The sequence below is a fragment of the Neopsephotus bourkii genome, unplaced genomic scaffold (assembly GCF_033783945.1).
Source record: "Neopsephotus bourkii isolate Nb327-2 ecotype Australia unplaced genomic scaffold, CSIRO-AGI_Nbou_v1 NB_1780, whole genome shotgun sequence".
NCBI lineage: Eukaryota > Metazoa > Chordata > Aves > Psittaciformes > Psittacidae > Neopsephotus > Neopsephotus bourkii.
Genome location: NW_026902254.1, coordinates 5,862,140 through 5,889,481, shown reverse-complemented (window position 1 = coordinate 5,889,481; position 27,342 = coordinate 5,862,140). Strand labels below are relative to the sequence as shown.

The 27,342-nt window shown below is 38.2% G+C and overlaps 1 protein-coding gene across 6 annotated transcripts in view; it reads left to right on the top strand.

Moving 5' to 3' along the window:
- KCNIP4 (potassium voltage-gated channel interacting protein 4) overlaps nt 1-27,342 on the top strand; it is a 432,794-nt gene that overhangs the window by 104,244 nt on the left and 301,208 nt on the right. For 2 of the 6 annotated variants that reach the window (XM_061379852.1, XM_061379845.1), the window contains exon 1: nt 577-800. The exons of the other annotated variants lie outside the window; for them this stretch is intronic. In XM_061379852.1, coding sequence (XP_061235836.1) covers nt 713-800 — 88 coding nt within the window. In that variant the 5' untranslated portion in view covers nt 577-712. Of the gene's footprint in view, nt 1-576; nt 801-27,342 lie in introns of those variants that run through there. 6 annotated transcript variants of the gene reach the window in all.

The window sequence follows — 27,342 nt, the reverse complement described above, 5'->3', positions numbered from 1 at the left end:
GGTGAGTGGGCTGGAAAGCACGGTTGCTCCGTGCACAGATACACCACTTGGGATGGCTTTACTGCTTCTGTACAGTTGTGCAGTGGGTTGGGGTTTCCATGGCCTTCGGCAAGCCACGGGTCCCTTGGCCGACATGCAAAGTGAAGTAGGTGGGGAATCACTAGATTTCATTCCTGGAGGTGAGATAGAGGCAGGGCACTCCCCTACTCTGACCCTGAGCAGCGGGAGGCGGTACCTGGCACGGGGATGCTGTAGCTGACACAGGGATACTTCCTGACGACTTGGGGGTTTGCTGCTGATGGCGTTCTGGTGGGTTTTTACCTCCTCTCGCAACTCGGAAGCCGTGGGGTGCTGAGCCCAGCCTGGCTCCCGCTGCTGATTCACGGCGGACATACCGCGCATCCGGGTGTGTGCCTGCGCGGGGAGGGCAGCCGACTCAGCCCCGCCTCCCCCTCCCGCTCGTCGGGCTGCGCGGCCGCGGAGCCGGCCGCGGGCAGCGCCTGGCGCGGGACCGGGGAGCGAGTGCTGCGCCGCGCTGTGGCAGCGCCCTTCGCCGCGGGGTCTGTGCTGCAAGCAGAAGAGGTAAATCGAGGGAGTTTGCTTGGCGGCGAGGAGTTGTGAGACGGTCAACTGCCCCAGAAGTTTGCTGGCACACTGTCCGATCTGCTGGCGGTCTCCGGGCCCTTCCCAGAGGAGTACCGTGCTGCCTAAGATGAGTGGCTGTAGGAAGCGGTGTAAGCGCGAAATACTGAAATTTGCCGAGTACCTTCTCAGGCTAATCACAGGTTCTCTTCACACAGGTAATGACTGTTTTTCTTTGTAATCGAGCTCTGCAGCATAATAACATTATGGAAAACTACGTGAGGTTAACCTAATGATGGCACTGGTTTATGTTATGATTCCTTTAAGCTTGTAAATTATAATACAACAGAAATCTGTGAACTATGTTGTGGCTGAGCATAATAAAAACAGAATATGTACTGTTACCTTGTTTCAGTATTCAGAGAGTGTGATGTTCTCTAAACCTTTACATACCTGAATCCAAAAGGCAGTGTGAGTTTACGTGCTTTCACCTGTGTACCTGTGTAGGCTGGAGGAAATGCTGACTATCTGCACGATGCTTCTAAAAGACTGGTCTTTTTATTTCCACTGTTCCTTGAACTGATTTTCTTTGACAAGTAGACTACATTCTTCTTCTTAGAGGCTTGTTTTTGCTTATCTTAGGTTGTAAATCAACTGCAAACTGTCAATATAATGTTACAGCATCTTGCTGCAAACTTTAAATAACACTTGTGCTTTTTTACCCTTAAAGAATTTGAAATGTATTTGGCTGTCAAATTTAAGTCACTTTTTTCTGTAACCTTGGACAAATTGTACAGTACCAGATAAGGTTTCTAAGCTAGACTGAACAGTGTAGTTTTCTTCCTAGTACTTTGGAAAATACACTTTTCTCACAATTCAGCATTTTCTATGCCTCTTCCCAACAGCTGACAAATGTGATAGCTTACATGATGTCATTCCATACTTATAAAATATGATTGTGCTTCCATCTCAACTTCAAATTTCTTTTTTTTCCCTCAGATAAAACATCAAGCAGAGGTGCAAGTGCAGCAGCAGCAGATAATAACCAGTTATACTGACATGGTTATCGAGTATTCGTTTTACTACGAGTATTCTGAAAGTTTCTGCTGATGTTTTCTTTTGTTATTGTGTTTTGTCGCGTTGTGTCGTGCCCTCTCTCTCCCCCACCCCTAGCTTGGGCACTGATGGAAAGATCTGAGAGTAAAGTTGACTCTTCAGCAGTAATTTGAAGTATTGATGTGTGCAGTTTATCAAATTTGGGGTTACAGTGCTGTAAAGATCATGATGTCAAGTTTGGCAATGAGTACTTCATAGGATGCTTTTAACTTGTGGAAATCTGATACAGCTTTTTAGTAACTTTGAGTGTCCAGTAACATAGAATTTCCCTGTTCTGTTCTCAGTCTATTGTCGTTTCTTTTGTGCATCAGTTCAGATTTCTCTGAAAATTCTGGCTTCTTACTCCTGTGAGTTGCTATGGAAATTAAATAATATACGATACAAGAAGAAAGCTGTGTTAGGAATGAGCACCAGTACTCCCTTTTTACAAAGTCATTCAAGCTTTTCTTTCCCTAACTGGCAAATGATGCACATTGTTATTTTCAGACTGATGTTTGTACTGCAAGCATTCTAAGCTCATAGTTCAAACCATTTTTAGGAATTGTTGTGGATGCTAGTTCTTATGTTACTACTAAAAGATCTTTTTCATTTATAATTGAAAAGCACATTTTTAATGCTAAGTTACTGAAAAACCAAATGGAGTGTTATGAAATGAAGGGTCATGAGGAGGCTCAGGGGGTGCTGTGAAGGCTGATAAATTTGGGATTTAAAACCCCTATTTTTACAAATTCTGTGAAACTCCAGGGGTGTGGAGTACGTGGACAGTGGAAAACCCTTGCAACCTTGGGGGTTGGACTAGATGGTTTGTAAAGACCACTTCCAACCCAAACCATTCTGTGATTGATTCTGCCCAGCATGTTTCCCTGAAGGAAACAAGCAAGCAACCCCACGCACATGCTTAGGAACTCTGAAGAGCTGAGACACTTCCTAGGAAGCTTTCAGCTGGTTTTTACTACAGGCAACAGTATCTTAGGACTGTTATTAGGTTAATAGACTTCATTGTGTCAAGTGATGTAGCAAATAAGAGAGATAAAATGTGGTCATATTTGAAAGGCTGAGAGGTATAGCTCCACTGTTCTTGCGTAACCCCTTGCTAACCTCAACTGTTGCAATACCAGTTACTGTTCCCTCTGCAAAACCCAATGCATAATTTATTATGTAGTAATCAGTTGATAATTAATGAAGATGAATGATAAAGCCTAGTTGAAAGTGTTAGAATGTGGTACTTTAATTTGTATATTAAAGATATTACTGTTTATATCTGGAGCATTCAAAAAATGTAGGATAGCTATCAAACTATAAAAAGTATGCCTATTTAGCTTTTTACAAGCAGGCAATCTGCTCACTCAAGTGACCAATTATTTTCAAAATGTGGATGTTTACTAAGGACCACAATGGTGAACACAGTTTAACTTCCCTGTTGACACAATTTGGCTCCTGGCTGTTGTTTTTTTTTTTTTTGTTGGTCCCCCTGCCCCCCCGGCGTTCTTTAATGTTTAAATTATACTTAATAATTTGGAACTATGCTTTGTTGAAAGCACAGGCACTGAATCCAATCCATTCCTCCTTTCTGTAGGCAAGTTCAGTATATACTTAATCTACATCAATATATGTTGGTACAAGCTCTGCTGTGATTGATGTGATTACAATTATTAGAAAACAAGAGAGGGTTTATTGGCTGTAGCCACACCTAAGAAGTCACTGGTAATTGCTGGTTTTACTGCTTGTGTTTCCTAACCATTTACAGCACTACAGACCTGTTCTGTGGTGGATCTCATTATTTCAAATAATTATCTCGTATAGGTCTCTGTGCTAGTACATAAACATGGACTTCTGTTCAATTGTTCAACTCAGCTGTAAGTAATATTAATTAAACTCTCCTCTTGCTTGAAGGTAAATACTGCATAAACCTCTACAATGGGTTTAAAGTGGCAGTCTCTGCCTGAATACATCTAAATCTCTTCCTTTGTTTTACAGCAAGTTACTATGTTTGACAGCAAAATGTAGTAAAATGTAGCTAAAAGGAGTTTTTCATTTTCCACAGTTTCTGCTATCTGTCGGGTTGATGTGTTTCCACAAGTGAAACAGACTCCATCAAATGCTTGAAGACAGCGTTTTTCAAATGTCATACCAATTCCTACTTTATTGCCTGCTGCCTCTGGAGGTGTGTTGGAAGTGCTCAGTCTTTGAAACATTGGCATAAGGAAGTTAGTGCTGCTATTGAGAACATTTCAGTTTTTGTATAACACGATCAAGAAATAGATCAAAAATTATTTTGGAACATGCAAGACAATTTTGGAGCAATGGCTGGGAAATTTTTCATAACTGTCACAACTGATACAGTCTGGGGATTAAAGAGGTGATAGAAACAAAACTTCCATTGACTTCAGTGGTCATAATATAAAGGATATAATTTGCAGGCATGTTCATATTAAATGTCTGCTGTGACATTAAACGTCATAAAAGGAGGCTAGGTTTCCAGGACAGATTCAAATCTGGAGTTAGCATATACATTTAAAAAGAAAGAAGGAAAAGAACAAATCTGTCTGTAGAACTGCATTCTGTCTCTAACAAAGTGAAGTAACCTTACTCTTCTAGGTTAATGTAGATTAAGCTATGGATTGTTGTTTGGTTTTGTTTGTTTGATGTAGAGATTAATGACATTGGTGTAAGGTAGGAGTCATCACGGGTCTGAGAGTGCTCTTAGTTGAAAAAGATCTATTTGTGAATGCAGAATATACTTTTTGATGGAACTTTGGGAAAACAGGTTATCAGAAGGTGATTTTTAGTCTTAAATTGTGCCTGTTTCTGCACAGAAATATTTTTCTAGCCCACTGCCAAGAGGAAGATGCCGTCTAAGCATAGACCTGAAGGTGTGGGGGGCACTGGCAGAGGCACTCAGGCACTCAGAACAGTACTCCTGTGACTGTTGTAGCTCACCTGCCTACCAGTGCCTGAAGTCTGACTGTCTGAGACAGCGTTTTATTATGAATGCTTTCCAAGGTCGCTACTTGGTAATTCCAAGATTAGTTACCATTTTTGAATGCAGGTTAATAATGTTCCAATAACTGCTACTGAAAATACATGTAAAATAAAATGAGAAGTAGAATAAATTAAATCTAAATAAAATAAAATTAAAATTAAATCTAAAATGTCAAAATAATCATAAATAATGAGACAGAGAGCAGATGAACAGGATGGCCCCCTTTGTATGCAAATAGTATCTAAAATAAAATTATTTTAAAAGGAGCCTGTAGCTTGAACATGTCATGAAAAAGCTAAAATATCAAAATGTCAGCATTCATGGGAAAACAAGAGATTTGTGTGTTTCCAAACACTATCTTTTTTTGTTCTGTGTTGCTGAAATACTACTTCTGATACTAAATCAGTATTGTTCATGAACCTGGTTAGTTTTTTGGTTTTTGATTTTTGGTTTGGTTGTGGGTGTTTCTTTTTTTTTTTTTTTTTCATTTCTTTTTGTTTGGTTTGATTTTTTAATGGAAAAGAATTTGAGTTTTAAGGTGTGCATCTTTTGACTGTTTCCTGTGAGGTAGTTTGAAGCTCTAGGGTTTCATATATTTTTCATCTACAGAGATGCAGTGTTCTCTTGCACAAGTTCTAATGTGCAAGGGTAAAATATTTGGCATGTCTGGTTTAGGAAAAGAAGTCTCATTAATTTTAAAGAAACCAATCAAGATTTCATTTGAAGTTCTGCATTGTATTTTATGCTTTCTCAATTTCCTGATTAGCACTGACAACTTTTTCTGGTGCAGTCTTGGTATCAGTCTACCTCAGAGATAATCATTTTTTTTGAAGGTTTTGGTGGATACAGAGAGACAGTACTCTGAGGCAAAGAGTAAAAGTATTGAATTTAGCAGCAGTTAGCTTCACAGAAAGTCTGAGAAGTGGTGAGAATTCCATAATTTAGTGTGTTTATGCTATGTTCTGATTCAAACAGATTATAAGTATTTCTTTTATTCACCCAAAACCCAGTCCTAGCTATATACCTCTCAGGTTGCAGCCACAGACCTACTGTGAACTGCCAGTGTGTTGTTTTTTTTTTTAGATCACTCATTTTAACTAATGTAATTAATTAGAAAATGTATGATGATAAACCACTGCTAATTTGCATACATCTCTTTTCCTTTAAGCAATATGTGCAAAACTCAATGTTGTGCAAAAATGCTTCAGCTTCAACTTTTATAATCCTGCATATGGTAGATATGCATTCAGAAGACTTAAGCAGTGGTGAAAAATTCATGTGGGTAGAAGGATATCTTGAAGTAGGGGACATAAAGGCAGTACACTAATCTTTAAAGATATTCTCCTGAATATTTAAATATGTCACTCAAATGTCCCATATTTTTAACATATTATCTGTATTGTATAACCTAGTTTAAAAAAAATCTTTTTTTCCAGATCCTTCCAAAAGAGTCATCATTAAAGTTTTAAGGTTTCTTGTGCTATATTAATGGGAAAAGGGCAGACAAAGTTACCATGCTGCATAGCATTTATTTTAAAAGATTGAGTTTTTATTCTCTCATTCCAAATCTGGATTTTAATTATAATGAAAGATACAGTTCAGCTTCTCTTAAAAATGACACATTGAGAAGCATCCCATAGCCATCCTTAATGATCTGCCTTTGGAAGCCCTACATTCTGTCCATTTATAAGAGTCCAAACTGCTGACATAATTTGTAAAGAAAATATTTGAATTTCAGCTGTATGTAGGGCACAGCTCTTGACATTATGTTTAAAAGTATTCTTAAAGTAACTCTTAGAAAGTTACCAAATTATGCACACAAAATGTTAGGAAACGTTAGTTTTAAGACATCTCAGCCTTATGTGATATAATGCAGTTCTTAACTGTATGCGTACTTTTCCTTCTGCCATTGTATATAGTAACTTGGCATAGAGAAGCAGTAAGGAATAGAGTATACTAAGACTAGAAATCTGGATGTGAACTGTAATAAATACTACCTTAGAGTACAAAGACTGGGTTTTGGTTGAGTGAGTTGGTTTTATGGGAACCTTCTATCGTAGCTAGACTTTGTGCAATGATTCTCAAGGCAGTAAAATGGCAGATAAAATTGAATGTAGATTAATATGTAAAGTGGTGCATGCTGGGAAAAATGAGCTTTATGTCTAAATGGATAGGTGGTGAGTTTACCATTGCCAGTCAGGATTGAAACCTATGAAACTCCTTACTAAAGTGTAAATGCAAGAAGTCCTGCATGAGTTCAGACATACAAGCTGGGCAAGCACTTGGAAGACAAATCTTGTGGGAGTCACTAACCAGATTAACTGTAGCATATGTGAGAAATCTCTGAGATGAAAATAATCCATGTCTGGGGAGAGTATTCAGTATGCTTGTCCTTCTCTGTGCATACACTAATAGCTGCTGCTGAAGACAGGATACTGTGCTAACTGGATCCTTAGTCTGAACCAATACAATTATTGGTTTTTTTATGTTGAAATAAAAGTTTTCTGTAGTTAGGATATCCTCACAGCTTCAGGGGATGGTGGAGTATTTGACAGTTGCAACCTCTGCCTCTTCCTAAAATGTGTTTTCAAGTAAATCATCTCTCCTGAGCCCCTTCCTCCAACCATGAGACATTTAAAATGGATAGTTCACGTGGAGTTATAAAAAAAATAAATAAATAAAGCCAACTGATTTTTTTTTTCTTTTTAAGACAGCATTTTACAGCGTAATTATTAGAATCATGCCATGTGCTTTTTTAATATAAGTATGCTCACAGAAGTCTGTTTTCATCAGCACCCATACTTCATTAATTTAGGAATTTAAATAAATCTGGAATGAGGTACTATAATTTGCATTTCTGATAGTCTGCTTTTGATTGGCAAATTTGTTTAAAAATCCTTTTATGAGGCATGTGATTAAAATCAAACAGCATTTAACACTTGTGATGTGCAGGCCTGTCTATGTATGGCCATGGTAAACTCCAGTTAATTTCAGGAAAAATATGTGCTAGTTGATCGTACGTATGTGATTTACGGCAATATTTGTAAAGGTCAGCGGATGACATATTCCTTAGTCAACTCTGAAAACAGGACTCTTTACTCCTCAAAAGTTTGTCTATAGGTTCTTCAGAGTAATGCCTACCTTTCATTTCATTAGCTGGAGAATTTCTTAAAAATCCCAGGGCCGATTTTCTGCTTGGATATGGAGCCTCAGGCTCTGGTTTTGCAGCACTTGAGAGAGCAGTTGCTGGTCAAATGTGGTACTGGTGCATGCACTCAGATGCATCCAGCTTTGAGCAAAAAAATTAAAATTAGTTTTTAATAGAGTACATATAGTAGCTGCTATGTTAATTATTTAGATTATCCTGGATTATGGAAAAGTTATGATTTTTATATTTGTAAATATTCATATTCAAAATGTATAAATACACCCATTTTTAACACACACACACACACACCCCATTTCACCCCTTTAAATAACCTTTCTTAATTTTTAATTGAGAGTTTTAAATGTGCTTATATTCAGCCATCTATGTCAGGTACAGTCAGTACTTTAATTTACTAGCAGTGATGCCTCTGGAATACATGACTTTAAAATCTGTAGGACTCTCTGTAGAAAATGCATCTGAAATTAATTACTGTAAATATGAATCTAATGATTATATACATTTAGTGAGTTACCCCCAAAATATCATGTTTGTTTCCAGACAAACAAATATTAAACACCTATGATAAGGTGCTCTTGAACTGCTGTACTGAAGCTGAACTTTTGTAAACTTCTTCCATTGCCAGTTCAGGAAATTAATTGGAATGTAAGGAAATCTAAGGAATTGTCTTCATGTGCAAATTTAATTCAAATTAAGTAAAACTGCTACATTTTGGAAGAATAAGAGCTAAAGTGACCTTATTTCAATTTAGCATAATTAATTTCTCAAGGAAATTAAACCAAACAAAGTCTATTTTAATTCTGAATGAGAGGGTCTCAGCACAGACTGAATTAATTTTGACTATTCCACCATACTGACTGTTTAACTTTTCTGAGTAGCATTTGTGCACAACTCCTCTGGATCCCTGAAAAGGCAGCAGGGCTTTTTAGTGAGGACAAGAAGATTTTTAATTTCTTCAATCAGCTAAACGACTTTAAAAATAATGAAACCAACCAAAGAAAATCAGATGCAAATCAATGCCAAAGAGAAAGAAAAATAGAAGATAAGGCTGAAAACCCCCTACCTGAAGTAAAATAGTTGCACATGCCCAGGAAAGTGAGGGTGAGGAGAGATGGAGGGGAAAGAAGAGTACAAGGGACACCAGCATATAAAAATGTGCATATATGCACAGACACTGATACATCTGATACAGCGGTACATGTTACTGTGTACTAGATTTATCCTGGGTATAAAGCCATTTGCAAATCTGTACCAGTGAAGAGTTTAGACCAAGAGAAAGAGTTAGGAGACAGCATTGTGTCATGTCTTAACTCTCAGTGTTCTGAAGCTGTAAGACTCAAGGCAAAATTATCAAACTCATGATTTTTCCAAACTACAATGAGATATTTATGCCAGAAAAAAAAAAATGGACTGTTCATGGTTTTGTGTTTACAGAGTTTCAGCAGTAACTAAAATTCTGGCTGGGGGGACTGAAATGCTGGTGGTGGCTGACAGTCACCTCTCCTTTTTAGTTTGGTGCATCTGTTACCCAGACTGCTGGTTTTGAAAATTTCATTGTGATTCAGGCCCTTGCGCTCTTACTGAACACAGGTGAATCCAAGTGTCGCCATGTATCCTGTGTCCACATTCACAGTGATCTGAAACTTTAATGCTGAGTGACAGATGTGAATGGAAACAGCAGGGCATGCCTGCCCCCATGAAGACTTACCAGATGAAGTGCTTGAAGCTCCTCAAATAACTGCTGTAGCCTATTGTAAGAAACTAATTGAACTGCATGTATTGTTACAGGAAGTTCTGGACTGATCTATTGAATTACTTACCTGTTGTCTGTACAGTGTCTTACTGTGTCACTAATTGACATGTCATCCTGTTGAGACAGTGTAGGAATAAGGCCTGTTCTTTCATAAGTAGTCTACTGAAATGTTTTTGTCAACCAAGTCATATTCAGGAAAAGATGTACATTTTCATTAGGGAGAAAACTGACCTTCAAAAAGTGATAGAATTCTCCTAAGTATTCATTCTGGCACTATAAATAGTCAATTTGCTATGAAGGCCACCAGTTAGGAGGATAAATAGTGCTCAGCTTAAATTTTCTGAATTAGCTGAATTATCTCTGTCCATTTAAGCATCACTTATTTTGGCCATTTCCCGTAGGATATGTTTGAACTGACAAAACTGATACTATATACTGAGATTTAAAAATATTTTTCTTGAAGTTCACAGTGGTTTCTTCAGGTAGTAAAGGCAGCTATTTACATATAGCTGAGTGCTTTGGTTTTTGCTGTTTTCTACTTGTCGTTTTTTACCTAGAGAACCCAGTACATCTTGTAGTACTTAAAAATGTACAAACACCATGTTTTAACAGTTCTGTATGTTTGCTCTTTGATTCTGTAATACTTTTGTAATAGTTCTAAGTGTTTTGTTTGCCCTTTTTTTAAGTGCCACTAAGCTAATATTTTCTTGGAATATGAATTATGAGAATGTGTTTTCATTTTCTGGTCATTGAAGTCTCTCTCGCTTCAGCCCTCTGCGGTGTGAGAGTAAGTTGGTTTTCCTACCTGCCTCATGTTAAGTTGGCTATTTGTTTCATCTGCCTGGTGTCTTTCAACACCACCTTGTGTCACTCAGTTCCATGTGGTACTTCTGCAGTTTTTGCCCTAACCTTTCACTGAATGTCATGGACAGATTTTGCTTATGCATATGTTGAGCATTAGGAGCTTCAGCATTGACCCCAAAGGGCTCTGTGACCTTCCTCAGCTGTGATGTCTGGCCAGTTACTACTTCTCCATTTGCTGCCTTTGTCTTTTTTTTTTTTCTTCTCTTTTCATTTTGTTTTTCTGTCACCTTGTCAAGAGTTGCAGCTAAGAGAGAGGAGGGTGAAAACACTTCAAAGATTGGCTGTCTCCTTAAAGTATTGAATCCAAATTGAGAGGTCATACACATCCTGAAAGAAACTGGTACCAAGAGACCTGCCTCAAGAAATAAGTGTTCTTACATCCAGTCTGCTGTGTGGCATTCATTTTTTTAAATGAATTTAAGCTTTCTACTGGAATAAAAGGTATTAAAACACATTATCAAGGCAGAACATATTCATGTAAGCTGCTGCATATTTCTTCTAAACATAAGAAAAACATGAATTACTTCGTCTGACGCTTTGGGAGACACAGTAATGTCCTGGAGAGATTCTTCCACAGATGCTACTGACATAAAGATCTGTTATTCTAAAACAATGCACAGTTGAGTAGCTAGAATGTAAAACCGTCTTTTGATATTTTTGTTCCATCACCAATTCCCAGACAAGGACAAGCTATTTCAGCCCATGGGTAAGTACACTAGGACTCTGGTGCCTAAATTCTGCTGAAGTCCAAGAAAACATTCATAAAACTGCTTCCCATGCTTTTAATCCTTTGCAGTCCTGAAGCAGATGTCATTCTGGTAAAATTAAGTAGTTTGGTATCTGTCTTATGATGTAGGATTAAAGACTTAGCATCCCAGCACTGGATTCCTGAAAAGTCCAATCAAGGAAATATGTCAAAGGCATACAAATGCATAAGTGCGGTAGCAGATGAGTCAATACAAAGCAAAGTTTCCAGGACAACTCTCTTTCAGAAGTGAATGATAAGCAGCTTTTAATACAACTCTGTAGCAGTTATAGCCTTTCCTCATCCTAGCCAGAGGCTGGAATACCTCTTCTCAGAAGGTCACCTTCTACACAGACTCTTATTTTTACTGCTCAGTTTGTTAACCTTCTCTCAGGCAGTCTGTTGCACAGTGACTGTCTCCTAGTGACACAAAAAAAACCCATATTGAGGCTACTAAAAATTTATCATGTGTAATTTGTTGCAGTTGTTTTTCTCCTCGCTGCCTCCCCAGGCTGAGAGCAGTAGCTGTTGGAAACTGAGTGCTTAAATTACATGGCAAACTGTGATAAATTTCCAAGCATAGAACTGTACCAACTGCTAAAATAGACTACTAACTTTCATTTCAGTATGTTGTAAAAATGCAGTCAAACATCCTGAATCCCAAATGGATGTTTATATAATTTAATTTGTTTCTGTACTACGTACTATGGAGAGGAGGGAAAAGTGTTCTTAAGGTGAGGGCTTGGGTTTCTTGTGGGTTTGTTTTCTGTTTAACTTACATTTAGGTCATTGCTTCTAGAAGGTAATTTTTACTGGTGCTTATATTTTTCTTTCTAAATTGTATTTTTAACAATTCCATTATACTGCATCATAATTTAAAAATATATTGCAAGGGAAATGAGAAAGTGTAGAAAAATTCAGCTCTTCCTTTAAGATTTCAGCTTATCAGCTCTAGAAGTAAGGGTAAACTAGTGTGTGATTGGGGTTTATTTGTTTGGTTTTTCTTTTTTTTTTTTTAGGGGGGAGGTGTTTGGGGTTTTTGTTGGGTTTGGGTCTTGTTGGTTTTAGGTTGTTTTTTTGTTTGTGGTTTTTTGTTTGTTTTTTTTTAATTTTACAGCACTGCTGTCTTATATCTCGCACATGCTTGTAAATGCTCCTTTGGTTTTGACTTGGTCTCAAATGTCTTTCGTATTGCAGTAATTGTTATACTTCAGATATGCAGATTCCAGAAGGCAAAGGTGTTTTGCCACAACAGATATAGGGGAAAAAACTGAGGTACATGGTCCCTAACTCGAGAAGTCCATTTTGTTGTTTCCCTTGCTATGGATACACAGTACAAAACCCACAAAGGCCATATATTCCATTTCTTGGCATTCTTAGGAACATATGGTTATGGCCTTGGGTTTTGTCATGTTGGCGCTTGTTTCCGTTTTTATTTTTTCCCTGCTTCAAGCTATTGAGTGAAATGAAGATGACAGGTTGCTCTTAACTCTCAAATGTCTAATTAGCAACCAAAAAGTAAGAGAAATATTTCCAAAAGCCAACCAGTAAGCCCCCAAGTGGATGTCAATTACTTATACACAGGGCATGTACGCTGTCAAAACTGGTGATCACTTTTGTGTGTGATACCTCCTGTGATGTACTCCCAGACACTCAGCTTCTTTGCTATAGAAAAATGTGGCTCAGTGCTAGAAAATGGTGTAACTTGTTTTCCTTTTGTAGCTGGCTCTTTATTTTCTTGACATACCTAACAAATAGGTAATAAATATCTCAGGTATGTATTTCATTTCTGTAGGTCCTGTGTAGTGCTGTCTATAGGCTTAAAATCTTATTTCCTTGCAGTAGACCTCCAGCCTCTGATTACTACTCAGTTAAGAAATACAACTTAACTAAGAATTTGGTAGGGCCAGGAGGGTGAATATGTGAGTGGGGGTGTTTGTGGAAGAAAAGTTTCATTGCATATCAAAGCAGCCTGTTTTCAGAATGGACTTGAATGACTTTGTTAAGGTATTGAGTATCATAGAAAGATATTAACCTGCTTGGACCCCCAAAACCATCTTGTCTTAAAGACACTGGTTTCTGTGTTGTTTAGTTGTGGGTTTTTTGACATTTAAATAGAAATGAAGGACTCAGTCCATCACCCTTCTGCCCTTTACTTCTGGGTGGTTTAACTTCAGCAGCTCTCTGTGTATTCGAGAGCTCTGTGTTACCTGAAAAGCTCTTCACATTTCTTACCCTTTTGTTCTCTTGCCACTGCAATGCAAGCAGTTCCTTTGCTGAGTAAAAGATTTGCTTTGCTTTGTAATAAAGCATTTTTCTATCTTTCCAGTTTGCTATTAGTCATATGTTAAATTCACATATTCCTTTGCTAGTGGCTGCTACGCATGAGCTTAATCTTCTGACTCCTTTTAAATTTCCTCTTGCTCCTGTGGGCTTTGTCCAAATCTGACCACTTATGTTAAATATCTTGTTTGCTTTCAGGTTCAAGTCCCAGGCAGTACTGTTTAGTACTCTGGGGTGAAATGATGATCATGCAGTGCCCCACTTCCTAGAATCTTTCAGAGTGATCTTTCTAAACAAAGTAATTTGGATATAAGTGATGAAAGATGGTGTGTATGAAGCATTAGCTATGTCAGATTATGGTGCTTCCTTGTTGCGAAAATTCATAGAATCATAGAACAGTTAGGGTTGGAATGGACTTTAAGATCATCAGGTTCCAACCCCCCTGCCATGGGCAGGGAAACCTCACACTAAACTGTATCACCCAAGGCCTCATCCAACTTGGTCTTTTACACTGCCAGGGATGGAGCATTCACAACCTCCTTGGGCAACCTATTCCAGTGCCTCACCACCCTAACAGGAAAGAATTTCCTCCTTATATTTAATTTAAACTTCCCCTGTTTAAGTTTAAACCCATTACCCCTTGTCCTATCACTACAATTAGCAATAAAATTGCTAATTTTATTACTTTCTTTTTCTATTGCTGTTGAGTTTTGGCTTACAGGCTTTTTGACTTAATGGTAGGCATGTATTTCTGCTTCAGGACCTGTTTTCTGCATTTCTGTATTCAGTGCAAAGAGCATTTTCCTTCTGACAGCTTGATTGTGAACTAAGTGGCCCTTTTTCCTTGAGAAAAGTTTATTTGCGGTCTTCTGCTAATCTTTATTTTGTTTTAAATCACAATCATTCTGTCATCAGAATTTATTTAACCCTCAAGTTTATTAAATATTAACGGTGTGAATTCAGAAAAGGCCCAGATAGACAATTTGGTTGGTTGTTTATGTTCTTGTTTGGTTCTTATAGACTTTTTGACAAAATCTCACTGCTCTGCCATGCTGAGCTAACTTGAAATTGTAGGAGCTGCGTAGTTTTGGGATCAGCTGTTGTCAGCATGCTTCCTTGTTCCCGTCATGTGCAGCTCTTTTCCCTGTCTCTGTGCGAGTTGCACTTAATTCTTTCACTTATGTGAATTAATTTTGTTTGCTTCATTAATTCTTTTTGATACTGAATACTATTTGGAAATCACTCTGGGCCAAGCAGACTTACAGTACCTGCTTCCATTCTGCCTTTTGAGCAATTTGCATTGGGTGAGCAGAAGCTCTGCAGAAGATGCTTGCAGGTGGTTATGTCAAATTTCACAGAGATTGGTTGCCCTGCTTTTTTCTATCCCTTAATTTACAAGCCATCCTCATTTACCTTTCTGAAAAGCCTGATGTAAACAACTGATCTTTTTGTGAATGCTTTCAACAGACACGGGCTTTTTGCCAGTATTTAATTGAGTCCAATTACTCCTCTGAGTTTTGGGTAAAGGAACTTGCTTCTCTGTTGATAAAAAGCAAGATAGAAAATGCATTAGAGCTACTAGCAGCTTTCAAAGCAGAGAGGTCGATAAAAGTGCTTTGGCAATGGCTGTCCTGTCATGGAAGGAAATCTACATGAAAAGTGTGAAAGTAAAAGAAAAATATAAAAGTATACTGGGAAGGACAGGAAACAACTCTGAAGGTTTAAATTAAATTTAAGTAAAATAGAATACAAAGTCTCATTCCTGTTGCCACCTGAAATAGGAGTTTCTTTTTACATCATCTGTTGAAAATCGAGAATAAATGCTGCCTACCCTATGTTTTAGATACCAAAGTGCACCTCTGACTTCATAGACTTGGTGTTTCTACAGACTCCTAGGAATAAAGAAGCCCAGTTACATTTAAAAGCATCTCAGGGAAGGTGTCTGGTTGTCTTCCGAATGTGAGAAAATACGAGTTATTCCTGCCTGTGTCAAGAAATTGTTCTCCGTAACTCAGTTCAGCAACATGAAAAAACTGGTTTTGCTCTCTTGAGGACTCTTGAGAACCTCAGACTCTTATTAAACCCCAGTATTAATGCAATAATTTCATTAGGAAAAAATAAATACTTTTCTTGCAAAACTAGCTAACCCTATGCAGAACCACATCATATCAAGACAATGATTGTCATATAAAATAAATATGTGTGTTAGCAATAGAAGTTTGAGAATCATGTAAGACTGTGGGATTTAAAGGAAAAAAAAATTGAAACTGGGAATAAAATATTTCCAAGCAGTTTTCTGTAATAAGTCAGAGTAGCGTAAATCCACAAAAAAGTGCTGAAGTTTGTGGGACTTTTTCATGGTTATTGCTGCCTAATAGTGGTGTTGTTTAATTAATTGTCACAGTATTTAGCTAACATAACTAAAGTATTAAATTTTACATGGAATTTTCTTTTAATGAATTTGAAATCCAAATGAGCAAACAATCCAGATGAGAGGTCCACAATAAACTACAAAATTGCTATTTACCTTGTATTTAAACGTAGCTTCCTGGAAGAGACGGATCCCTGGGAATATCCAGTATAAGTCTCAATTCTTTTACAGTATTTTACAATATCTGCTAAATTAGAACTTTAAGTAGTTCTGATGCTACTCACTTTAACCCAAATTTACATTTTCTAGAAATCGGACAGCTTAATTTGTCAAGGTGTCCTCCACACTCCATGAAGTCCACAGAGGATGTTATGGTTAATGAGGGCACCACTTGAGGCATTCAATTAACTTAGTAGATGTTGTGGTCATTTCTCTGTGGTGGACTGTACATCTGTTCCCACAATGCTAGCAATGTGTCTTTATATGAATAATTTGAATTATCACATCCTTTCTTTGGCCTTTGGCCTTTGAGGTTACTGTTGCTTTTCCAGAATTCTGTTTCGCTTATATACTTTTTGCCCCCTATTTTTTTTTTTTTTTTACCTTAACCTTCTGAATTAATATATATATTAATCATCAGCTCTGCAAGGGAACTTAATTGCATCTAGATGTGACTATATTGGTTATGGTTATACAGTATAGTTTAAAAATAACTCAAACTTTTATCCTTGCTGCTGTAAAGCCTGTGCTTTATACTGTCACGTAATGTAGTTTTGAATGGATTGGCACAGGAATTATGTGTTCTGTCTGAGCCATTGAAATGCAGTTGTGTAGAAACAAGCGTAGCTGGAGACAGCTGGTGGTACTCAGTTCAAGTGTAACTTCACGTTTAGTATAGAAAAAAATACAATTCTCCTGTATTATTTTATTTAGAACTGTGACTGTCATTCTCACTATTTCCTCAAGAATGGTGAATTACTTGGTTGCGTTTATTATGGTGTTTATAAGAACCTTACAATAGTTATGATGATTTTTTTTTTTTTTTTCTTACAATGAACTTACCTGTTTATTTCCATGTTGGTTGTGTGGTGGGTTGTTTTCTATAAAATCTTTCCAGTCACATTTCTTTATGTCTCACTTAAGATCTAAATAAAGAGAGAGCAAGGTTTGCAGGAAAACGTCTGGAAGCATTTGTACGCTAACCAGATAATACCATTTCTTCTATATTTTAAGATAATTAAAACCACAAACAAACAACCTTTTTCAGAAATAGGCTTCTGAGTGTCCTTGAGAATAGTTTTCAGTTTGAACATATGTTACAAAACGCATCATAAATTATTCCAACTACAACTTGCAAATCCAAGACTAATACAGGTTTTACCTTATGACTTATTGTAACTTGTAAGTCTGATGAAGATGATGAATGGGATAACATAAAAAAGTTTGAAGTAAAAATATGAAGAGGTTCCTGAAGCTCAAGGCTTGTATGTTTTAAGTATTCCTTTTAAAGTGAAAGAATGGGAATTACCTGCCAAGGAGAACAGATGGCTCTTCATGTTGACCTGAAAAATGTCAGGGAACTATGAAAGAAGAATCTATGGATTGTATTAGAGAGACAGAAAAGGACAACAGATTTTCAGAAGCATGGGAAACAATAAGGCTAATAACATCTGATAACAAAAAGCACAAGGAAGTGGATGATTGAGTAGAATCCCTGGGAGAATCTCTAAATATAATGGGCTTGTGTAAAATCTTTTAAGCAGAAAGAAAATTCCAAGGTAGAAAATATTTTAGTTATAAATGAACAGATGCTCTGTGAATTTTCATTACACTGCAGTGAAGGAACAGGCAGCAGAACAAGGATTTATTAAGATAAAGGAACACAGAAAATTTTGTTCCTGCCCTGAAGTTTTATGAGTGGATGTTATCTGAAGAAAAGTGTCATTCAAGAATGAATTCATAAAGTACAAGCGCTAGTAAATTCATGAAGCAAATTGTAACCCTTTGATTGAATGGTTACTCTGCAGGCTAGATCAGAATAGTAAGAAGGGCTTTAGACTGATGGGCTGAAGGATGGCCAAACTTGTGCATTATCTGTTTGGTGGGGGTGGGGGGTTGTGTTTGTTTTGTTTGTTTGTTGTTTTTGTTTTTCTTTTGAAAACTGATCTTTGAGAATGTAAAAACCACCTCAGGTGGTTTTGTTTTGACAGAAGCCTTCCACTGCTGTGTTTCCAGGTTTCTGTCCAGGTTTTGATTGCTCAGTGGGTGTTGTACGTACTGTTAATTAACAGATAAGATAACTTGTGTTCATTATTTTGGAGTGAAATATTATCTTGCATTTTCATAAGCAAAAATTTTTCTCTTTATCCTTCCCATATTAAATATTGTATATTAATAGGTATATCATTTAAACTTCATAAATATAGCATCATAATGCATCCTAGATGGATGGAAAACCTCAATCAATGCTAGGAGGAATTGCAAATAACAGCCAGCTTTCTTAGGGCTGATCTCTGGTTGGTAAAGGGTAAAATTTTATCTCCTTGTACTGATTCTATTTAGGAATTCCATTCCATTTAAAAGTGAATTTTGGTTTTAACTTCAAGAATTTCTCAACATCTACTTCTTTTGTAGTATTCATGATCTTTGAATACTCTAGGGCATTCTCCATAAACTGCTGTTTCTTTTTTTCCCTTTAGCAGAGAGTACAGTTATGATGGATGTGACTCTATGCAGTAACTTTCTGGAAGGGATCTTAGGGCACAAGTGCTTGGCTTTGGTTGCCAGCCAGGAGTCTGGGCAAGTTCTGCTGGAGGCTGTAGATAAGAGCAGGTTCAGAGAGATACAACCTCCGCGGAGATGCCTGCAGCTATTAGTTGATCTCAGTGCTCAGTTTAGCTGGATTAAAAACCTGTGCTCCTCTGGTGCTGTGGAAAGAAGCTTCTTGAAAGAAGACTGTTACTTGCAGAGTTTTCCTTCCCCTAATCACTACTGATGGTTGCTTTGATGAGGGGCATAGAGAAGATGGTTCATTCTTTCTAACTGCAGTTACATAAACAGTCTTTAGTTTTCAGCCTCCTCTGATTTTCTCTTAATTAATCTTTAATGAAAAATTAAGTTTGCTACTTACATGCCTACATTTTCTCTGCAGAGCCTTTATTTTAAAATATATACCATATATACAATGAAGGAATGGCTCAATAATGTGGGTTAATACTGTTTTCGCTCATTTAAATTTTCCTCTATAGCCTCATTCTACTAAGCAAAATAGGGCAGGGAACCATATATCATGAAGATAAACCTGTCAGAGCAACTCAAAGATATCCTTATAGGGGAAAAAAAACACCCAAACAGCTGCTATTAAAGTAATAGAAATGCAAAGCCCTGTAAAGTGTTTTACAGAAATTGCTGTAATCCAGTCAGGCCTAGTTTATCTGTGTTTAGACTGTTTCTGTATAACTGTAGCTATGTTTCTGTAGCTTGTGTTGTAGGATATTTTTGTAATGAAGCTTTCCTTTAAACAACAACAGTAGCAAAACATTTTGTTTCTTCCTTTTCAAGAACTCTAGTTTTACTCTTTTTGCTGGTGAAACAGAGTAATGTCAGAGAGTAGCAGCTCAGCTTCCTGTTTTCTTGGACCTATTAGTAAATGGTACAGTAAAGCTATTTAAATATCTTAATTTTTTATCCTTAAAGAAGTTAAATAATAGGGTATACATATTGGGCAGTATGTATGTGTTTATATTGTCCAGCGATTTCTTTTGGAGTGAGTGATTTAAAGTCTGTCTCCTCTTTAATTCAACTATCTGTTTCAAACTTACAAACAGTAAGTATAGCAGTGCAATAGGGACTGTATATTCCGGCCTTTTATGCTTTTCCTTGCATGGATGGCTGCTACCTGGCATAAGAAAACTAGAAACAGCTTTGTATTTTTACATGCAATTGTTCTGTAGGCAACTTCGCTTTTTTCTGCTTGAGAAGGTAGGGTGATCAGCTTTTGTGTCTGGAGATACGTGGTTTATAACTGTTCTGCTAGCAGGGTTGTCATGACAGGTTTTTTGCTTTCACAGCATGGTAAGACCAAAATATGCATACACATGGGTATACATGCACACTAACAAAATCTCAGAACAGTATATTAGCATTTTGTAGCTATAAAAGACAAATTACTATTTTTGTCTTGTTCTCACGGAAAAGGCCAAAAAGACTTGGCAGATTTTTCTTAATTTCTGTTTGAAAAATATTAAAAAATGCTGCCCAGTGCTTTCATTTTTTTTGTTTTGTTTTGTTTTTGTTGTTTGTTTTTTTTTTGTTTTTTTGTTTTATTTTCGGGTTTTTTGGGTTTTTTTGCTAACTGCTGACAGTGTAATTCTTGTAAATGCATCACAAAATAAAATCTACCTTTGACTGGCTTAGATTGGAGGAAGAGTTCCATCTCTCATCTCAATCTCCATCTCAATATGTCCATCATATTTGAAAAATCATGGCAGTCAGTTGAAGTTCCCAATGACTGGAAAAATGAAAATATAACCCCCATTTTCAAGAAGGGGAAAATGGATGACCCAGGGAATTACAGACTAGTCAGTCTTACCTCTGTGCCTGGCAAAATCTTGGAGCAGATTCTCCTGGAAGGCATGCTAAGGCACATGAAAATCAACAAGGTACTTGGTGACAGCCAGCAAGGCTTCACTAAGGGGAAATCCTGTCTGAGCAATTGGTGGCCTTCTATGATGGGGCTACAGAACTGATGGACAGCGGTAGAGCAGTTGATGTCATCTACCTGAACTTGTGCAAAGCGTTCAACACTGTCCCACATGACATCCTTGTTTCTAAATTGGAGAGACATCAATTGGATAGAGGGACCACTTGGTGGATAAGGAGCTGGCTGGATGGTCACCTGCAAAGATCTGTGGTCAATGGCACAGTGTCCAGCTGGAGACCAGTAATGAGTGGTGTTCTTCAGGGATTGGTGTTGGCGCCAGTGTTGTTCAACATCTTTGTCGCTGACAGGGACAGTGGGATTTAGTGCACCCTCAGCAAGTTTGCCGATGACACCAAGCTGTGTGGTTCAGTTGATACACTGGAGGGAAGGAATGCCATCCAGAGGGACCTTGACATGCTTGTGAAGTGGGCTGGTGCCAAACTTTTGAAGTGTAACCATGCCAAATGCAAGGTCCTACGCCAGGGTTGGAGCAATCTCAGGCACAGCTACAGGCTGGGCAGAGAAGAGATTCAGAGCAGACCTGCGGAGAAGGACTTGGGGGTGCTGATCGATGAGAAAATGAACATGAGCTGGCAGTGTGCGCTCGTAACCCAGAAAGCCAACCGTATCCTGGGCTGCATCAAAAGGAGCGTGACCAGGATGTCAATGGAGGTGATTCTTCCCCTCTTCTGTGCTCTTGTGAGACCTTACTTGGAGTTTTGTGTGCAGTTCTGGTGTCCTCAACATAAAAAGGACATGGAACTGTTGGAACAAGTCCAGAGGAGGGCCCCAAGGATGATCAGGGGACTGGAGCACCTCCTGTATGTAGACAGGCTGAGAACGTTGGGGCTGTTGAGCCTGGAGAAGATAAGGCTGCGTGGAGACCTCATAGCAGCCTTCCAGTATCTGAAGGGGGCCTATAGGGATGTTGTAGTCTATGGGGCGGAGTCTAGTTGAAGGCCTGTATCTAGTGGAGTGCCTCAAGGGTCGGTACTGGGACCAGTATTATTTAATATATTCATCAATGATTTAGATGAGGGAATTGAGTGTACTATCAGTAAGTTTGCTGATGACACTAAGCTGGGAGGAGTGGCCGACACGCCGGAAGGCTGTGCTGCCATGCAGCGAGACCTGGACAGGCTGGAGAGTTGGGTGGGGAATAACTTGATGAAATATAACAAGGGAAAGTGTAGAGTCCTGCATCTGGGCAGGAACAATCCCAGGTTCCAGTATAGATTGGGGAACGACCTGTTAGAGAGCAGAGTAGGGGAGAGGGACCTGGGGGTCCTGGTGGATGACAGGGTGACCATGAGCCGACACTGAACTCTTGTGGCCAATGGCATCCTGGGTTGTATTAGAAGGGGGGTGGTTAGTAGGTCGAGAGAGGTCCTCCTTCCCCTCTACTCAGCCCTGGTGAGACCTCATCTGGAATATTGTGTCCAGTTCTGGGCCCCTCAGTTTAAGAAGGACAGGGACCTGCTGGAGAGAGTCCAGCGCAGGGCAACTAAGATGATTAAGGGAGTGGAGCATCTCCCTTATGAGGAAAGACTGAGGGAGCTGGGTCTCTATAGTTTGGAGAAGAGGAGATTGAGGGGTGACCTTATTAGTGTATATAAATATATAAAGGGGGAGTGTCACGAGGATGGAGCCAGGCTCTTCTCAGTGGCAAACAATGATAGGACAAGGGGCAATGGGTACAAACTGGAACACAAGAGGTTCCACTTAAACTTGAGAAGAAACTTCTTCTCAGTGAGGGTGACAGAACACTGGAACAGGCTGCCCAGGGAGGTTGTGGAATCTCCTTCTCTGGAGACATTCAAAACCTGCCTGGACACGTTCCTGTGTAACCTTATCTAGGTGTTCCTGCTCCGGCAGGGGGATTGGACTAGATGATCTTTTGAGGTCCCTTCCAATCTCTAACATACTGTGATACTGTGATGCTGGGGTGTACTCTTCATTAGGGACGGTAGTGATAGGACAAGGGGCAATGGGTTCAAACTGAAACAGGGGAAGTTTAGATTGGATATAAGGAGGAAATTCTTTAATGTTAGGGTGGTGAAGCACTGGAATAGGTTGCCCAGCGAGTTTGTGAATGCTCCATCCCTGTCAGTGTTCAGGGCCAGGTTGGATGAAGCCTAGGGTGAGATGGTTTAGTGTGAGGTGTCCCTGCCTATGGCAAGGGGGTTGGAACTAGGTGATTTTAAGGTCCTTTCCAACCCTAACTATTCTATGATTCTAAGAGCATAGTTCTTTCTCAAAAACAATAATTTCCATTATCCTAAAAAACTCTTGGGTGTGTGTTTTTTGTTTCGGGACCATAAAGAACTAGCTTTTTCATTTCCTTTTCTAGGAAGTTTATTGTAATTTATAAAGGAAAAAGAAACCTGAGCCTCAAAAGAGGTAATATTTTGGGCTTTCTGATGTTTATTTGGTTAGCAAATTAAGACCTATAGAATTTGTCTCTTCCTTGCAGCTTTTGATGTAAGATTGTGTTCCGTGGCATAGAAAGCATGACTTAAAATTTTATGGGCCATGTGGTTTTTTGGTTTTCTTTTGTACATACCATTTTGTCCATGGTGAATTCTTATAAACTGTAAGATCAAGTCTACTAATTACTCAGTAGTCAGTTTTCATACTTTATTCTCATCTGACTTAAAAATCTGATTCATTCTTTAGTAGTATTTCTGAATCTCAATTATGCACTAGGGCACGTGTATGTTTATAGCCAATAGTTACAGCGTTTTACACATCTGATCATTTTACAGCTGTAAAATTTGCGGGTATATAATCAAACAGATGCTGTAATAGAAAATACTCTGTGAAATGACTTATTGAATTCTTTTCTCACATTTAACAGCTCATTTAGCAGCAATGCTGATTTCTGCTTGTTAGAACTTCCAGAAAGCTCTGTTAAGAGGAACAGAAACAACGTGTAATACCCAAGTTAGGATAAGAATCACTCCATAGGAGTTAAAAGGACAACATCTGCTAGAAGAATACTTGCAAAAGAAGAAAACTGCAGAACCCCCTTGAGCCAATTTTGATAGGCAAGTGTGGATTAATTTTGCATGAATGGGTTTATTTTTCAACCAGAAGGATATTCTTTGTTTGTGGAAATTGCAGGTGTCACTGAGGATTATCCAAGTATAGCAAGTCTAAAATAGCAGTATTAATGATTAGATTTTAAAATCCTCTGATAATTTCAGTCACTTTTAAGAATATTTAATGTTTCATAGACTTTGCCTTGTGTGCTTCTGAGTAATATCAAAGACCACATTTACCAGAATGAGGCAATTGCGCTGTTTTCACTTGTTCACGTTTTCACCTCCGGTGGGTTGATTTCCACAGATAGGTCACTTTGCATCTGCCTTTTCATTATGGGCATAGTATTTCCCTGCAAGATTTCAGAACTGTGTCATCCTTCATCACTCCACTGATCTTGTGAGACTTACAGAAGGGACAAAATTTACACCTGCTACCTAGGAGGCTGGAGGTATCGAAGAGATCTTATGATACATGCATATGTCCTGTTAACACTTGAAAATACTCTGCAAAGTAGACTTGATTTTGATGCTATCTTAGATACAAACTAGTACTCAAAACCTACAGATCTCCACTGAGCTGGTCAAAAGAACAATTCAGCCTCCTGGGAAGGAATCAGCACTGCTGAATTTCTGCAATGAGGAGGATCGAGTGACCTCCTTCTGCCTCTCTGTGGTGGAAAGTGTGCTGTCATGGTGTTACAAGCACAGAGGATACTCTCCTCTCTGCTTTCCATTTGACTTGCAGCTTTGCTCTGTTTTCCTTTTTTCCTTACTTAACTGAAAGAGGATTCTTTTAGTCATCTTTGCTTGAAGATATTTTTCTTCCTTGTCAATCTAGTGACCAGCATGATCTAAACCAAAAAACGTCCTTTTTGCTGTGGTTAAGTCCTTTCAGCATGACAGCTACAGTGTTTGCTGTATCCTGTCAAGATCTGGTGGGATGCAGGGCAGCCTGTTGGAGGGTACTGAGAAAGGAGATTCAAATTCCCTGGTTTCTTTTCATCTCATAGATTGAGAAGGTTAGAGAGCTTTTAAAGGGTAAAGAAGCTAGGGGTGGACAAAGAGGGATAAAACAACAGCAGGAAAATGGCACCAGATGCTGACACTAGTAAGGACAAAAAGTACAAGAAAACAAATGCCGAAAGAAATAAAAGTGGAAAAAGTAAATAATGTAAAAAAGGGGACCCAGTCAGATTTCCAGGTTAAAAAAAAAAATTAATCTCAAACTTTCATTTCTTGCCGTTGTATGACTGTGCCCCAAAATCCACACTTTTAGAGGCCTGGCCCTTCATATTGAATAATGCTCTTTTCCATTTGAACTGTTGTGTTTTTGTGACTAGTGCAGGTGAATAGATTAGTTTTAATTTGGTCATTCACCCAGTCTCATGAGTTGAAATTTTCACTGTTTATCACTTTTATGTGAAAGCTTATCATAGCAAATGTTCCTACACAGCTACATCAGCCTCTTCTATCTAGTGCTGCAGGGTGTGCATTCTGTGCCCCTGTTAATAACTTTCTGTACATGCTGGAGTTAAAAGTCAAAAGAATTTTTGAAGTAAAAAGCAATGCTGAAATCAGAAAAACTTGGAATAACTTTTATCTTCAAACCCCTGTTGCAAATACGGCCCTCTGCTTTTAAGAGGATAATAATATGTCTCCTTGGGTTTTCAAGCTAATCACAAGACCTGTGTGGGTTATATAAGCTTTCTTGAGAGACCTAATAATCCATGGGAGACAACTGCCTATTGAGATTAATCTTTTTTTTTTCTTTTTTTTTTAAAGCATAAATATATGAGGATTTTCTGTTTAAGCCTAGAGTTAGATGTAGGACACTTTGTCTCTCCTGCAAAGTTGAAAAAGACACTTGCAATTATGGTAATGTGTTCTGGATGGGCTTTTTTGGGGGGGGGGTGAGAGTTGAAATACTAGATTACATACACTTATACCTGCTTGATTAGAGATAAAAATATCTTCTCCTACTGATAAACTGTTTCATCACACAGCAGTGTCTGCTTGTGCATGTTTTGAAGCTATTAGGGATTCAAAAGTCTGTGAATCTCACTTTAGGCTCACTTTCCTCACTCACGTGCACCTTGTGAATTTTGGTGGGTAAAAAATTGCATTTCTAGATCTATCACAAAGAAATGCCTCTCATTGATTTATTTTTTTTTTTTCTTTTATCCTTCATGGGGAAGTCTTGATCACATTCAGAATTATGGTAGCAAAATAGCCTGCAAAGTTTAGAAGCAATTTATCTGTCCATTACATTTTTGAGTAATTCTCCCAGGCTTTTATTTTGACTGCATCTAGTTCAGCCCTTTAACTATGGTAAACAAAGCCTTTCTTACTGATATAGGAGATGTCATTTTATATATTGCCCTACTTTCAAAGAAATGATGCTTTCTGCTAATAGGAAACATGCAGGACATATATTTTATATGTGAAAAAAAATATCTTTTTCAGTGTCTGAGATTTCTAAGGTTAGTGAATGCCCTTGAATGATATGTTTTCAAGATAACTGCTTGATACCTTCAGTATCAAGCTGCAGTTCTAGGTGTGCTCCCACAGTAAATGTACAGATTGTCAAAGTAATTCCAGTTTAGACATTAGCACGTTTGGTCAGATCCTTTTTTAATGACATCAATTAGTTTGCAGGTACGAAAACACAAATCATGGATTTAAGATATTTCCTGGTAGTATCTTCAGGAGCAGTAATGGGAACATTACCTTCTGTTGGATAATTTCTATTGTATCATTCTGTTGGGATTTGTACTAGTAAGGGAATTCACATGGCCAGTGAGTGTCTGAACTCTTCAAATTCGTTTGTGGAAAGAAGCAAAGATTATTTCTTCCTTGTGGGGTTTAACTCTTGGACAGCCAGAATACAATCATTTGTCTCTTTCATGGAGGGGAAATTTAGCCTTTTATCTGTAACCTTCCAAGTATGTATGAATTTAAGGTGATTCTACACCCTTGGTACAGCTGAGAGTTTATATGAAATCCTGTTTTTACTACATTACTGAATACAGTCTCATATTCATTCTCTGCACTTAATCTGGTAGCTGTTTTAGTATCTGCTTATCACTGTTTGACATCAGAAGTAACTATCTCAATGAAAGCAGAATAGCTTAAATGAACTGGTTGCAGAAAATATTGAAACTAGTGAGCAATGACTTCAGCACGACAACCTACAATTAAGACAGTTTGGAGGCTGTTTAAATCTGTTACTTGAGAATGAGATCAGTAATTAATTTACAAGGCCAATGATGCTAAATAGCAGCTACAGTCTAACCTTGCCACTTGAAATTGTTTCTGAAGCTGCCTAGACATGAAAGTGGACCTAGCAGTGTTCTGGAATTAATTCATTGATATTATAGTAAGAGAAGGGTGCAGGTTTGTGTGCCATAGTCAGTGGAATTGGCTGAATATCCTGAAGGAGAAGGTGCAGTTGAAATGCAGAAAGACTCTAAATGGCTCATTAACTGAGTGCAGTCACCAGTCACAGGAGGTAAGGAGAGCAGAAGGGAAAGTGCTTTAGTTGCTCAAACTCCACATTCACAGTAACTCTATCTTAATATTGCAAACTACCTTCTCAGCTGCATAACTTTGGTTACCTTGGGATGCATTTCACATGAACCAGGCAGTTTTTCTTGTAGCATTGTTGGTATTTTAGAATCCTGGCATCGTGCTGAGTGTGGTGGAGAGTTAGGACCTTCCATACTTCATAGGTGTC